This window comes from Esox lucius, chromosome 18, assembly GCF_011004845.1.
Source record: "Esox lucius isolate fEsoLuc1 chromosome 18, fEsoLuc1.pri, whole genome shotgun sequence".
NCBI lineage: Eukaryota > Metazoa > Chordata > Actinopteri > Esociformes > Esocidae > Esox > Esox lucius.
Genome location: NC_047586.1, coordinates 15334726 through 15348289, shown reverse-complemented (window position 1 = coordinate 15348289; position 13564 = coordinate 15334726). Strand labels below are relative to the sequence as shown.

Genomic DNA, 13564 nt, shown 5'->3' with positions numbered 1-13564 from the left:
CTTAGCTGGATTACTATCAAAGTGCAAATATTTCTTCGGTACCCCCGTAGTTGGGTCCGTGCGCGTGATGTAAATTTTAAACGTCACTTTCCCTGGATTATCTGAACACGCTGCCTAGATCGTGCTTGACTCTGTCCTCATTTCTAGATTCTGCCCACTAAGATATACGAACCTGAACAGTGAAAAAACCTAGTGTGGTCTGTGTTGGGTTTATTATGAAAATCTTTGCTGGAAACCCATTTTTAACCCTAGAGCGTTTTCCGGAAGTCCTACGGATATGGTCATTAATTGTCAAATACAAAGTTTGAGAGTAACAGAAAAAGTGTGAAGCACTCCAATATGTTGTGTTTTGTAGATGTGATTTGACAGGGACATCAGGCATCTTCAGACTACCCGTTCTCAAGTCACAGACTCCCTTTCTTAGATTTTCCTGTAGCATTGCATTTGCCCTGGAACCGGAAATTCAATTTACATTTTTTCACCTTCCACTTTCCAAGGATGGCGGCAAATGAGGGAGATGAGGCTACTGTTTCTTTGGTAGATGTTTTAGAAGAAGATGAAGAGTTGGAGAATGAGGCATCAGCTGTTTTAGCTGGTAGTGATTCTGAAAAGTGTTCCTATCCTGAGGTAGGCTATTTATTTTAGTTGTGTAATTAGATAATCACAAATGCTCCAAATTTAAAAGAGAATACAACTTTGCTGTAAAATTCAATGCAATGTTTTGGTTGAAGTGGTTTGCAATTAATTAATTGTAGACTGGCTACCTGATCAATTTCTTCGCTAACATTTAATTAAATTGACCATTGTTTATGAATTGATCTTGATGTTTTTAGAAATTCTTAAAAAAACGTACATTGTGTCAAATGTACATTCACCCGTATACGAACTGCATATCCACAAACGTGTTTTATTTAGATTAATTAATCTCCACAAAATACGATGGAGTTTGTCAGCGATTAGCTAACGTTATTATTAAACCTCTTGAGATTGAGAATGGCATTCATTCGAGGTTTCTGTAAGTTCTGAACAGGTTATGTTCATGATCATTGCTTGACTTTCTATCTGGTATTACTGTAGTTGATGAAATTCAGTCTGTCTGGAGTATACTGTTTGGAGTGTACTGTATACTCCAGACTGAATATAATGTCATTCCTATAATTTGTAGTAACCCAGATCACGATTAGCTTTAATTTGTATCTTCTAATATCTGTGTCCATTTGTAGGTTTTTAAAAGTTGCATTGTGCAAAATTATTTATTAACATAAATGTTAATAAAAAAACAAATGTTTAGCTCCCTGACAGTTTCGTTCGGTTTTCCTCTTTTTTATTAGCAAGTAATTATCATTTCAGTTTTCCTCTTTTTTTGGTGTAAATGCAGTGTGTTTAATCCGAAAGGGGTTTAGATTTTTCTGTTGAAGAAAATAATGTTTTGTTTTGCAAAAGGAATACAGTCCATCTTTGACTGATTGACAGGTGATTTGACACGTTGATGAGCGTTTGTGATCTGATCACTAATTGGCAGTCTTGGTCATTTTTTGGCTAGGCTTGATGTGTTATTTATTTTTATTTATTTAGGGCTATGTGAATCGACAAGCCCTCTATGCCTGCAGCACCTGCACACCAAAGGGAGGCAAGCCAGCCGGTGTCTGTCTGGCTTGTTCTTACAAATGCCATGAAGGCCATGACCTTTTTGAGCTCTACACCAAAAGGTGAGTTTTGTGGCGTCGTTGTCTTTTTTTCTTATTTTAATTAATTCAAATCACTTCAATTCACTCTTTGCCGCTTCTACTAAAACATAGTGGAGAAGGTCTAAGGGGATGGACCTTGGACCTTCTCCAAAACGGTTGAGGAGGAGGTGTGATGCTGGGATTACAAATTCAGAGATGTGTGGTGGATCTTAAAGGACAAACCAGACCAACACAAATGTGCCATCCATAATAGATAGTGTTAAGTGTTGATGAACAGTGATGATTCAATATGCAGAATGGTCAAACTTTCTGTTCATTTTTCAAACAATGTTCTTTTTTTGAAGAGGGTGTCGGACAGTTCGTTATTGTCTTGTCTATTATTATGTGTAATTGTGCGTGGACACCTTTTGTGGACACTCAGGACTAAATGTAATGCGTAGGATGAAAACATCTGTAGGTAAATGCCCCCGGCCAACAGCTTTGATTGAGCTTGCAATAGATTGTGTGACTAGAGTGCACCTTTAATATGATATCTTATTATAAATTTGCTGATCCCTCATGATGAGCTGTGATCACATAACCAACCAGGTCAGCAAATGGAAGTTGGAGCCACACATTTCCCTAGATTTAAATGACAGATGCCTGTTAATGGGATAGTTAAAACATATATTTGAGTGAAATTTCCCTTGCCTTGAGTTGTCTGACTAGGACAAAGCAAACACTATTGATTATTACTCAATGGCACAACTTAAGGTAAGTGGAATCTCTTTAAGTTCTCTAGCCGTCTGTTAGTAAATCCTGAGCTTGAAATGTTTGCAGGAATTTCCGCTGTGACTGTGGAAACAGCAAGTTTGGGGCAATGGAGTGCAAGCTATACTCAGTAAGTTTTCTTAAATTTATTGAAATTATAATGAAGTTTCAATATATACAGCTCTGGAAAAAATTAAGAGACCACTCCAAAAAATTTTTACATCAGCATCTCTACATGTATGGCAGCCATTCCATTCCAGTGTCTGTTAAATTCCAACAAAGGCACACCTCATTTTACTTAATGAGGTACTGATTAGGTGATTACCTGAACCAAATCTAATTTAACAAGGAAAAGTATAAAAAGTTAAATTTAGTATAAGGTAATCTTCTCTGACGAGTCAAATTATCAGCTTTGCCCAACACCTTATCGTCTAATGGTTAGACAGAGACCTGGGGAGGTCTACAAGCCATAGTGTCTCGCACCCACTGTGAAATTTGGTGGAGGATGATCTGGGGATGCTTCAGCAAGGCTGAATCGGGCAAATTTGTCTTTGTGAAGAACGCATGAATCAAGCCAAGTACAAGGTTATCCTGGAAGAACACCAGCTTCCTTCTGCTCTCCACCTCTGAGAATAGTTTTTTCCAGCAGGACAATGCTCCTTGTCACACAGCCAGTCAATTAAGGTGTGAATGGAGGACCACCAGATCAAGACCCTGTCATGGCCTGCCTATTCTGCAGACCTGAACCCCATTGAAAACCTCTGGAATTTGATCTAGAGGAAGATGGATGGTCAAAAGCCATCAAACAAAGCAGAGCTACTTGAATTTTTGTGCCAGGAGTGGCATAAAGTCACCCAACAGCAATGTGACAGACTGGTGGAGAGCATGCCAAGAAAATCAGGGTTATTCCACTAAATATAGATTTCTCTTTCTAAGTTAAAACATTAGTGTTTTGTTGCTGAAAAATGAATATCAATTTGTTTTCTTAGCATTATTTGAGGTCTGAAAACAATACATCATTTTTGATTATTTTGACCAGTTGTTATTTTTTACAAATAAATACTCTAAATGACAATATTCTTAATTGGAATTTGGGAGTAATGTTGTCAGTAGTTTATAGAATAAAACAAAACTGTTCATTTTACGCAAACACATACCAATGAATAGTAAAACCAGAGAAACTGATAATTTTGCAGTGGTCTCTTAATTTTTTCCGGAGCAGTATATTTGGATTATCCATAGTCTTGGTAGCATTCAAATTAATGCAAAACAGTTCTTTGGTTCAGAAATATGATTTAATTGGAAACCAGCTCCAGTTCCATTTTCCAGACATATAGTGGCTCTTAAATCCCTGTTTCTTCAAAAATATGTTGACATTTTTTATTGTCTTTTCAACATTGCAGAACTAATTGCCTTTTTTGGAAATACTGTATCATCCCAGCTAATACTTAGTTTGGCAACTGTTGGCCACAATAACTACCAACACAGTCATGTACTGTAATTCAATGCATGGCACTGCTTGGAACCATCAATGATCTTGCTACTCCTTACGTTCTACTGGTAATGTGGTCCACCTTTCAGCTGCGGTACACTAGTTCCTCATAAAACCTATGGCCAGAGCTATCAACAGGAGTTGGTGGAGGATACATTTGTGTTTATTTTCTTTCATATTCTCTATCTTTGGTACTTCATGGCCCATGATTTACATTTTTTATTTTAGGACAAGGATCAGCTGAACACTGAGAATAAATATAGCCACAATTTCTTTGGTCTGTATTGCACCTGTAACAGACCATATCCAGACCCGGAAGACACGGTAAGAGTGTGCCCTTCACCTCGCACGATCTTTGTATCGGCTTTAACTGCTATATTAACCACTACCTCATTACACTAGGTCTGCCCATTGAATGTATACAAAACAGTGCTGCAAGCTCTCAGGCGCTGGCTGTGAGACCGGCATTTGAATCTCTTCACACGCTACACCTATTAATTACACTCATTAAAAAAAGTATTGCTTTTATTTTCAAATAATCCAGCGTGATAATGTTTCTGCTGTGCCTTGCAAGGTGTTTTGAAATCAGAATGAATGCGCCTGCTAAACATGTGGTAAATTCCCTGGAGAATTATACATACAATGGGGAGAACAACTATTTGATACACTGCTGATTTTGCAGGTTTACCCACTTACAAAGTATGTAGAGGTCTGTAATTTCTTCAACTGTGAGTGACGGAATCTAAAAAAAAAATCCTGAAAGTCACATTGTATGATTTTTAAGTAATGAATTTGCATTTTATTGCATGACATAAGTATTTGATACATCAGAATAGCAGAACTTAATATTTGGTACAGAAACCTTTGTTTGCAATTACAGAGATCATTCGTTTCCTGTAGTTCTTGACCAGGTTTGCACACACTGCAGCAGGGATTTTGGCCCACTCCTCCATACAGACCTTCTCCAGATCCTTCAGGTTTCAGGGCTGTCGCTGGGAAATACGGACTTTCAGCTCCCTCCAAAGATTTGGCATGGCCACTCCTGGACCTTGAGATGCTTCTTACGGAGCCACTCCTTAGTTGCCCTGGCTGTGTGTTTTGGGTCGTTGTCATGCTGGAAGACCCAGCCACGACCTATCTTCAATGCTCTTACTGAGGGAAGGAGGTTGTTGGCCAAGATCTCACGATACATGGCCCCATCCATCCTCCCCTCAATACAGTACAGTCGTCCTGTCCCCTTCTCAGAAAAGCATCCCCAAAGAATGATGTTTCCACCTCCATGCTTCACGGTTGGGATGGTGTTCTTGGGGTTGTACTCATCCTTCTTCTTCCTCCAAACACGGCGAGTGGAGTTTAGACCAAAAGCTCTATTTTTGTCTCATCAAACCACATGACCTTCTCCCATTCCTCCTCTGGATCATCCAGATGGTCATTGGCAAACTTCAGACGGGCCTGGACATGCTGGCTTGAGCAGGGGGACCTTGCGTGCGCTGCAGGATTTTACGGCGTAGTGTGTTACTAATGGTTTTCTTTGAGACTGTGGTCCCAGCTCTCTTCAGGTCATTGACCAGGTCCTGCCGTGTATTTCTGGGCTAATCCCTCACCTTCCTCATGATCATTGATGCCCCAGACGGTGAGATTTTGCATGGAGCCCCAGACCGAGGGAGATTGACCGTCATCTTGAACTGCTTCCATTTTCTAATAATTGCGCCAACAGTTGTTGCCTTCTCACTAAGCTGCTTGCCTATTGTCCTGTAGCCCATCCCAGCCTTGTGCAGGTCTACAATTTTATCCCTGATGTCCTTACACAGCTCTCTGGTCTTGGCCATTGTGGAGAGGTTGGAGTCTGTTTGATTGAGTGTGTGGACAGGTGTCTTTTATACAGGTAACGAGTTCGGACAGGTGTCTTTTATACAGGTAACGAGTTCAAACAGGTGCAGTTAATACAGGTAATGAGTGGAGAACAGGAGGGCTTCTTAAAGAAAAACTAACAGGTCTGTGAGAGCCGGAATTCTTACTGGTTGGTAGGTGATCGAATACTTATGTCATGCAATAAAATGCAAATAAATTATTTAAAAATCATACAATGTGATTTTCTGGATTTTTTAGATTCCGTCTCTCACAGTTGAAGAGTACCTATGATAAAAATTACAGACCTCTACATGCTTTGTAAGTAGGAAAACATGCAAAATCAGCAGTGTATCAAATACGTGTTCTCCCCACTATATATATACACACACACACACACACACACACACACACACACACACACAGTGTAGTGGACAAATTTAGTGGTTGATAAACACTTCTTCTAACTACTGTATCACTGCGCAATGACTACTCACTTTTGGTACAGCATCCATGTGTCATACTTATTTAGTATGACAGAATGAAATACATGCATTGCCCACAAAGACTGGGAAACAGAGGTGCTGTTTTGCACCTGTGGATGATCTCTTCGGTGGTGATCAGTGGTAGATCTAAAGGACAGTTAAGAAAATAAAGAGATACAATTAAGTCTATATTCAAAAATGTTATGGCCCATTTTTGTTTGGTTGGCAATTTTATGTTCAGCAATATATTAAAGCCAAATATAAACATGCATTTCTAATATTAATTGATATAAAATTAATCAATTGATGTAAAAAAAAAATCGTATACTATTGTCTGTCAGATGTTTTATGTCAAAATGTAATTCAAGTATTTTTATATTTATTTCTCATTAGGAGTTTGACCCCAGGAGCACTAACTGTTCTATTGACTGAGGTGTGTGTCTTTCTCAGGTTGAAGATGAGATGATTCAGTGCATTGTGTGTGAGGACTGGCTGCACGGCAGGGTAAGGCCTTTGTGAAGCACCACAGCATATTTATGTGGTAAAGACCCTGCTATCTAATTAAAGATGCGTCCATGATGTCTGGCCACTGGTTCTAATAGTGAGACAAAAATGGTCCTTGAAAATTGTGTACTATTTTCTATCTATTTGTGCCCCTTGTCATTAAAAACAACCTGTTTCTATTTTATTAATAAAAATAAAAATATTGCTGCAACTAAGGAAAAAGCTATTTCAGAAAAAGTAACAATTTTGACTGAAAACACAATGTACTGTTGAACACTAAGGATCAATGGAAAAGTTGCAGGGGTATTAGAAATATGTCAACGTTAAGGCACAATTAAAACCTTATTATAACTTGTTACATTTCTGTTTTTTAAATTAGCTCTCATGTCAAGAATCATGTCAGGGAAACCCCCTAATTTAACAACTGCAAACTAAGCATATCGGTATTATGTTTTTCCTGTTTTTTCTAGCACTTAGGTTCCCCTGTGCCAGAATCTGTGGAGCTTCAGGAGATGGTGTGTGAGTCCTGCTTGAATAAAGCTCCTTTCCTGAGGATCTACGCTGCTCACCTGGCAGGTCCGCTAATAGAGATCCAATCCAGAGATTCTGTGTATTATAAGAAACTTAAAGCAATTACAAATATTAGAGCATGATTGGTAAAATGTGATGTATGTAACCCTGACCTCAGCCTAATTGAAGCTCTGTGGGATCACTTTGACAGGCAAAAAAACAAAACATGGCAAATCCTGGAAGAAGCTTGTAAAACAATTTGTACTATATTTGAATGTCATGGCCGTCTTACCTTTTTAAGAATGCAATTACAAATGAATAGAACTATGACAAAAAAGTTCTGTATGGAAAAAAAGAAAAATGTGTTTTTACATGCAACCCATGTGATAGGAATTTGTTTTGGCACCGATTTCAAGTTCTTTTGGTAGACATTCTTTTTAGTTTGCAGCTGTTTTACTGGTATGCACTATAGTCCCTCAAGGATTTTAAAGATTTTAAAGGCTCCATGTTTTTATTTTTCATACAGTGTCCACCACAACCAAAGCCAGTCCGTGCAAAGCAGAGGGAGAGGTAAAGAAAGAGGAGGGGGACTGTGATGAGAGCAAGAACATAACCGAGGAGGCCTCCACAAGCCTCAATAACCAGAGTGAGAAGGTACTCGTGATGAAGCTTTTATGGTTTTTATAGTCAACTCCTCCTTCAGAAGTCAAGTTTTTGCTTTCTCCAGAGTTGGTGGCATTTTGTCTGTGTTGACCATAAGGGAGCATCAGGTCTTTATTATTAATTTGCATGAGTTGAATCTGCAGAGGACCAGAATGTTAGAAACTATTTACAGAGTACAACTGAATAGGAATGTATATGTTTTCTTAGATGTAACGATTGGTTTCATGTAAACACTGGAATTATTTTAATATTTAGCCTGGTAGACCAGAAGCAGTTCACACTTTTCCCTGTCTCACTCGGGCCTGGCGAACGTCTACAATTGCATATTTGAGCGTGTCATTGTTGTTTTGCATGGTTCCATGACAGACCTCACTCTAATGGGACAGCTTTTTTTGGTGTGTCCTCATGTTGGCCTCGGGTTTTAGTCTCCAAGGTAGCGCACGCTAGTAGCCCTGATGAGATTATTAGATTAATCTAGGGATGCATCAATATATCGACCAGCAATCGGTATAGTCCGATTACAGGGAAATATGGTCATCATTGTCAGCCGGTTGTGTTATGTGAACATCAGCTATCAGTAATGGTGAAAATCTTTTTGTTATGGGGGCATACCTAAATAAATCCTTTGTGTCCACTTCCTAGCCATAATGCGTTCATTTCCTCATGTGTGGAAGGATGCACGTTTTAATTGTTCAGGCGGACAACATTGTGTGACGTCTGTCCTTCTCACAGGCAAATGCAAATGGGGTGCCAAGCTGCAAAAGGAGGCACCAAGAGATGGAGGGAGACTTGAAATCCAGTCCACCCTTGGAGTGCAGGCTAAAGGAGTGGACGGCCTCAGAGACTGTAGAATCTGGAGCTGTATTCTGGCCCTCTGCCTGGAGGACCAAACTCTGTTCCTGTGTCAGCTGCAAGGTCTGTCTTACCACTTCACCCTGGCTGCTATGCAGTTATTTGCTTTAACTGTTTATACTGACAAAGTTGAAACGTTTAACCTACAATGGACTCTGAAGAATTTGGACCACTTTTTGGTTATTTTGGGTCTGTATTTCAGCACTTAAGGCTTTGCATTTGGAGTCTGTTGCTGTTCTCTGACAACATGTCGATCAAAGAAGTGTCAATGCAAGTCAGTCTGACAATCATGAGGCAGATTAACAAGAATAAATGATGAGACAGGCAAAACAGTTGGCATGCCAAAACCAACTGCTGTGACTTTAGAAGGAACTGGTGGTTTTATCTGTCCAAATATCTTTTCGTCTACCCGTTTTGGGTCACCCGATATGGTTGTAAATATCCTTAAATGAATGAAGACAGTATGTACCTAAACCCCATAGTCTTTGTATAATTACACATCCAAGCTGGTGGAATATGAAGCCAAATAATACACACATCCCTGTAAAATCACTTTTGGTGTTTAATGTATATCCAAATAAGCAATGCTTGGTTTTCTCACAAAATGCTTGCCACTGCTACGATGAGGCTATTGAATTCAATGTTGTTGTTTTTCTCATGAACGGAAATAGATTTTTTTTTTTAGGCCTTTCAAGTTTGTGTCCGCTTGTAAAATCATGACTAGGATTTGATACTCTGTATTCTCATCACATAATTAATATTGGATATTTGTCACAGATGAGACCTGAATTGTTAACAGAATGTCCACTTACCACAGTGAATCTGTTGCTCCCCCGTTTCCACCAACAGAAATCCTATAACGACGCCGGTGTGTCCTTCCTCCTGGATGAGTCGGACACTGTCCTGGCCTACGAGAACAAAGGCAAGACCACCGAACAAGAGCAGGCTGGAGCCGCAGAGGGTCGCGACCCCCTGATGTCTGCTCTCAACACCCTGGGCCGGGTTCAGCAGCTGGAGATTATCCATGGTACGGAAAAGGGGTTGGAGAGACTCTCCCTATGCCTGTTTCCATTGCTTGCGTATCTATTGGTTGTTGCTGGTTACATGAGGGAGAGGATCTTCCATCATACAGACCATAACTGACAGTGTTCGGGGGAGAGGTGTTACTGTCTGAAAGGGAGTAAAGTAGTAAGGGAAAGAGGGGAGGCTGGGGTTGGATTGGGGTTTCCTTTGTGGATTTGATTTGAAATGTGGGTGCAAGGCAATTGTTTAAATGTTGAGCGATGTTTTATTTTCCATGGTCCTCAGGGTACAATGACATGAAGACTGAGCTGAAGGATTTCCTGCAGAGGTTTGCTGCAGAAGGAAAGGTAGGTCAGCAGAATCATTTGTCGGCAGAATAATTCCATCGTTTTCTTTTTTTAATTCCATTTATCCACGGCGATCCATTTAAAACCATTGTCTTCCAACCATATCTGTTTTCACTATGCCTGTTATATAATGACTGTAAAATAGGGATAGTGTAAAATCCCTGGTCTATGTGATGACACTGTCCAGTATTTCTCTACGCATCATATAATTAAAACAATTGCATAGTGGCGAAAGTAACTCTCTTTTAAAACTCATTCTGTTTACTTGTACCCAAATAATTAGGGCTGACACTGCTAGGTTGACTCGTTGTAGTCTGTTGATCAATGCTTGATTTCTTTATTTTATGTGAGCAGTCACATGGGTATGTAACACCTGTTTAATTCTCTCCTGTGTCAGTTGACTACTTCATTACTGAGCTGTTTGCTGTGTAGTCACGTGATTGCATGACTACATTTTGCAATAGGCCTGTGAGACAGGATATTGGTGCACCAAGCTTTGGCTGTGCTAGTTCTAGTTCCGAATTTTGACGGGGGAAAAAAAGCCACTAGAAAACATTTTAGTGATATGAAAGTAAAGTCCATAATCCGTCCCAAATAATAATAATCCATAACTATATAGTCTATAATCTGAGACATGAATTAACGTTATTGCGTCTGAATCTGGGAAGGCCCGTGTTGAGTCAGGTCAGGTTTTTTAGTTCTGGTTGTCTTTTTCACTAGTTGTGCCTCCCCCTCCAGGTGGTGACTCCTGAGGACATCCGTCAGTTCTTTGAACAGCAGCAGAGCCGTAAGAGGCGACGGGCCAACGCGGGCCAGTATTACTGCAGCTGAGCGGTCTCTTTCCCATCTGGTCACAATCTGTACCACAACTCCCCCTGTCTCTTCTCTCCCCAACACCTGTCAGTATAGTTTTCCTCTTTTTCTTTTCTGCTGAATGTCATGGTCTCGCATCCAATCCAATCCATCTTCTTCTAGTCTAACATTGTTTTAAACAGCTTATGGTCTATGAGCTTTGTTATCTTGTCTGGGGCAGCATGCCTTGATGTACTCTACTCTGGGCACTGCCTTAAAATTGCTATGTGATGTGATTTGTCCATTTGAGATTAAGCTGGTTAATGAACTGACATTTGATTGATGTGGGTGACACTTAGGTTAACATGTTAGTCTATCATAGTTCTCCCTCAAAAACCATTTTTTGTTGAGAATGGATAGAAAGCCTTTAAATTGCAGTCTGCCTTGCTAGCAACATTGTTCCAGGCACAACAGGGAGAGTAATGACCCCAGTTCTGTTTTAGTCACCCCTTGAACTTTCATTTACCTTTTTATTTTACTTCTATAGAACTGCTCTTGAAAGTTAATTCAAGAGAAATGCCTTGTCTATGGCCGCACCACAAATCAAAACCGGGTCAAAGCCTTGTCTAGTTCACTGTTCCCACATCAGGCTTTCTTTCTGCTCAGTCTTTTTGACAATTTGTAATTTGGTATTTTTTGTGCCAGCTGTTATAGATGACAGAACTGAATTGCATGAATACAGTACCCATTAGTACAGTTTGTATTTTAAAGGACCACATTTAATGTTAGTATTGGATTTTCTGTTCCTTTTTAATGTTCACTCATTGAAAAATAAAGCTATAAGTAGGCAAATGTAAATCGTTCTACCATCATTACTTCCAGCAGCTGTAGCTGTGGAAGTTAAGACTTTTTGCTACCTTTTAAAACCCACATGCAATCACATACATCAGACAACTATAAAGGGAATGTTTTAATCACCCAAACAATGGCTTTGAGCCAGTCGCTCAGAAGGTGAACGTCCTTCTGATACACAACGACTGTCAACTCCTTCTCTTTGAATGTGTTGTTAACACATAAGAGATTAACAGATACAATGTATGTTTGTACAATGGCTTCAGAAATATCGCACACCACAGCCAGAGCTTAATCCTTTAGCGGAGTTCAAATTTACAGTGCTTCAAAAGTATTCACCCCCTTGGAATTTCATTGTGTGTGACATCAAATTCTAATGGATTTAATTAGTTTAGGTTATTTGGTTTTTCCACTGATCAACACAGTCTACTGAACATCATTTCCAGGATGGAGGTGATTATCCCACTTTATACTAGTTGCCAAAAATACTGAAAGGCACATTTACAGGTAGAAATATTGTTAATTATGTATATGTTTTATAATTTACACTAAATCTGGTTGTTTCTGTTTTTATCCCAAAAATCTGGAATATGTTGATCTCATGAGGGTGGATTTAGGAAGGTGAAGGGAGTCAACTTAGTCGGAAGAAAAGTGTACCCCTTTTTACTTAGCTTTTGTGGTAGCTCCACTCCACTCTCCCGGATTGAGAGAGCTACATGCGTAGAAATCCAACAATGACTTCAATGAATGTATGGTCAATAATGTTATTCCTCTTTAAAATTGTAAAAACATTGTTGTAACAATTCTCCCAGTAGATGGCAATGGGGAGACATTCAAAGCACTTTTTTGATTTTGAGGTATCTGGTTCATATTATGTTTTGGAAAAACTGGTTCATAAACACCCAGATCAATCTGATCCAAGAAAAGATTTGTCTTATTTTATAGATCCCCAAGGATGCCACCCACTCAAGTTGTTTGTTCTAAATGTTCAGCCTGACCAGTTTGAAATGTTTCATTGCCATGCAGGCTGGGAACTTTCTTAACCCTTGTTTGCCAGGTAACTTTGGCTAACCTGGTCATGTCAACCTCTACAGCCAGAATAACAGCAAAGTTGCTGCATTTTTGTTTAAGCAGTTTTCTAGCGTCATTCATTAAGATTCATCCATGACAATTAGATGAATGATCTTGCCTGGCATAATGAAAATGTTGCCTTCTTATCCAGGCTGATCTCAGGGACTATATGTAGGTTAGTTTTCTTAAATCTGGGACACACATTTCATATGATATGGTACATTTAGTACAGCCATTAGGAGCAGTGGTTAGCATTCTTTCATTTAAATTGAATTGTGATTTGCAAGGGAGTTGTGGCTAAGGATATTGGGAGAACAGAAACTACTCAAACGGTTACAAGTTGAAAATACCTTTTTTGCCTTTAACCCTAACCTCAGTACTGTCATGCCTAACCCTATCCCAAACCTTGGAATTCGTAACATGTACGTTTTTGTTGCAGAATGTATATACCAAGATATACCAAATTGTTTGGTATAAATTTAAGTATACTATGAAAAATCTTCAAATGAGACCTGGTTGTCTTGTCAAGATGCTGTTCATTAAGATCAATGCCAATTTTTTAGGCCTTGACCTAGCAACATAATGAATAGCTAGAAAATCTACCAGCACAACACCCAATTCAATAAAACTTGCTGCTGAAAACAGCTGGTTTGGTCAAAGTTGCAAACCGTGGAAAGATTTGACAGT

General features: G+C 39.3%; 1 protein-coding gene across 1 annotated transcript; it reads left to right on the top strand.

Annotated features, from left to right (window-relative positions):
• The first annotated feature begins 188 nt into the window (after nucleotides 1–188).
• ubr7 (ubiquitin protein ligase E3 component n-recognin 7) lies at nucleotides 189–11806 on the top strand. The gene is made up of 11 exons (XM_010882457.5): nucleotides 189–627; nucleotides 1576–1709; nucleotides 2508–2568; nucleotides 4159–4254; nucleotides 6714–6767; nucleotides 7238–7343; nucleotides 7804–7931; nucleotides 8673–8855; nucleotides 9642–9819; nucleotides 10101–10162; nucleotides 10901–11806. Exons 1-11 carry the CDS (start codon nucleotides 499–501, stop codon nucleotides 10991–10993), a joined length of 1224 nt encoding a protein of 407 aa, XP_010880759.4. The 5' UTR covers nucleotides 189–498; the 3' UTR covers nucleotides 10994–11806.
• The last annotated feature ends 1758 nt before the right edge of the window (nucleotides 11807–13564 follow it).

What these genes read in the sequence shown, in the direction of transcription:
- ubr7 (XM_010882457.5), top strand. Translation starts at nt 499, where the DNA reads ATGGCGGCAAATGAGGGAGATGAGGCTACTGTTTCTTTGGTAGATGTT. An exon ending in AAAAGTGTTCCTATCCTGAG is followed by an intron (nt 628 to 1,575) that starts GTAGGCTATTTA and finishes TTATTTATTTAG; the next exon opens with GGCTATGTGAATCGACAAGC. An exon ending in GGTTTGCTGCAGAAGGAAAG is followed by an intron (nt 10,163 to 10,900) that starts GTAGGTCAGCAG and finishes CTCCCCCTCCAG; the next exon opens with GTGGTGACTCCTGAGGACAT.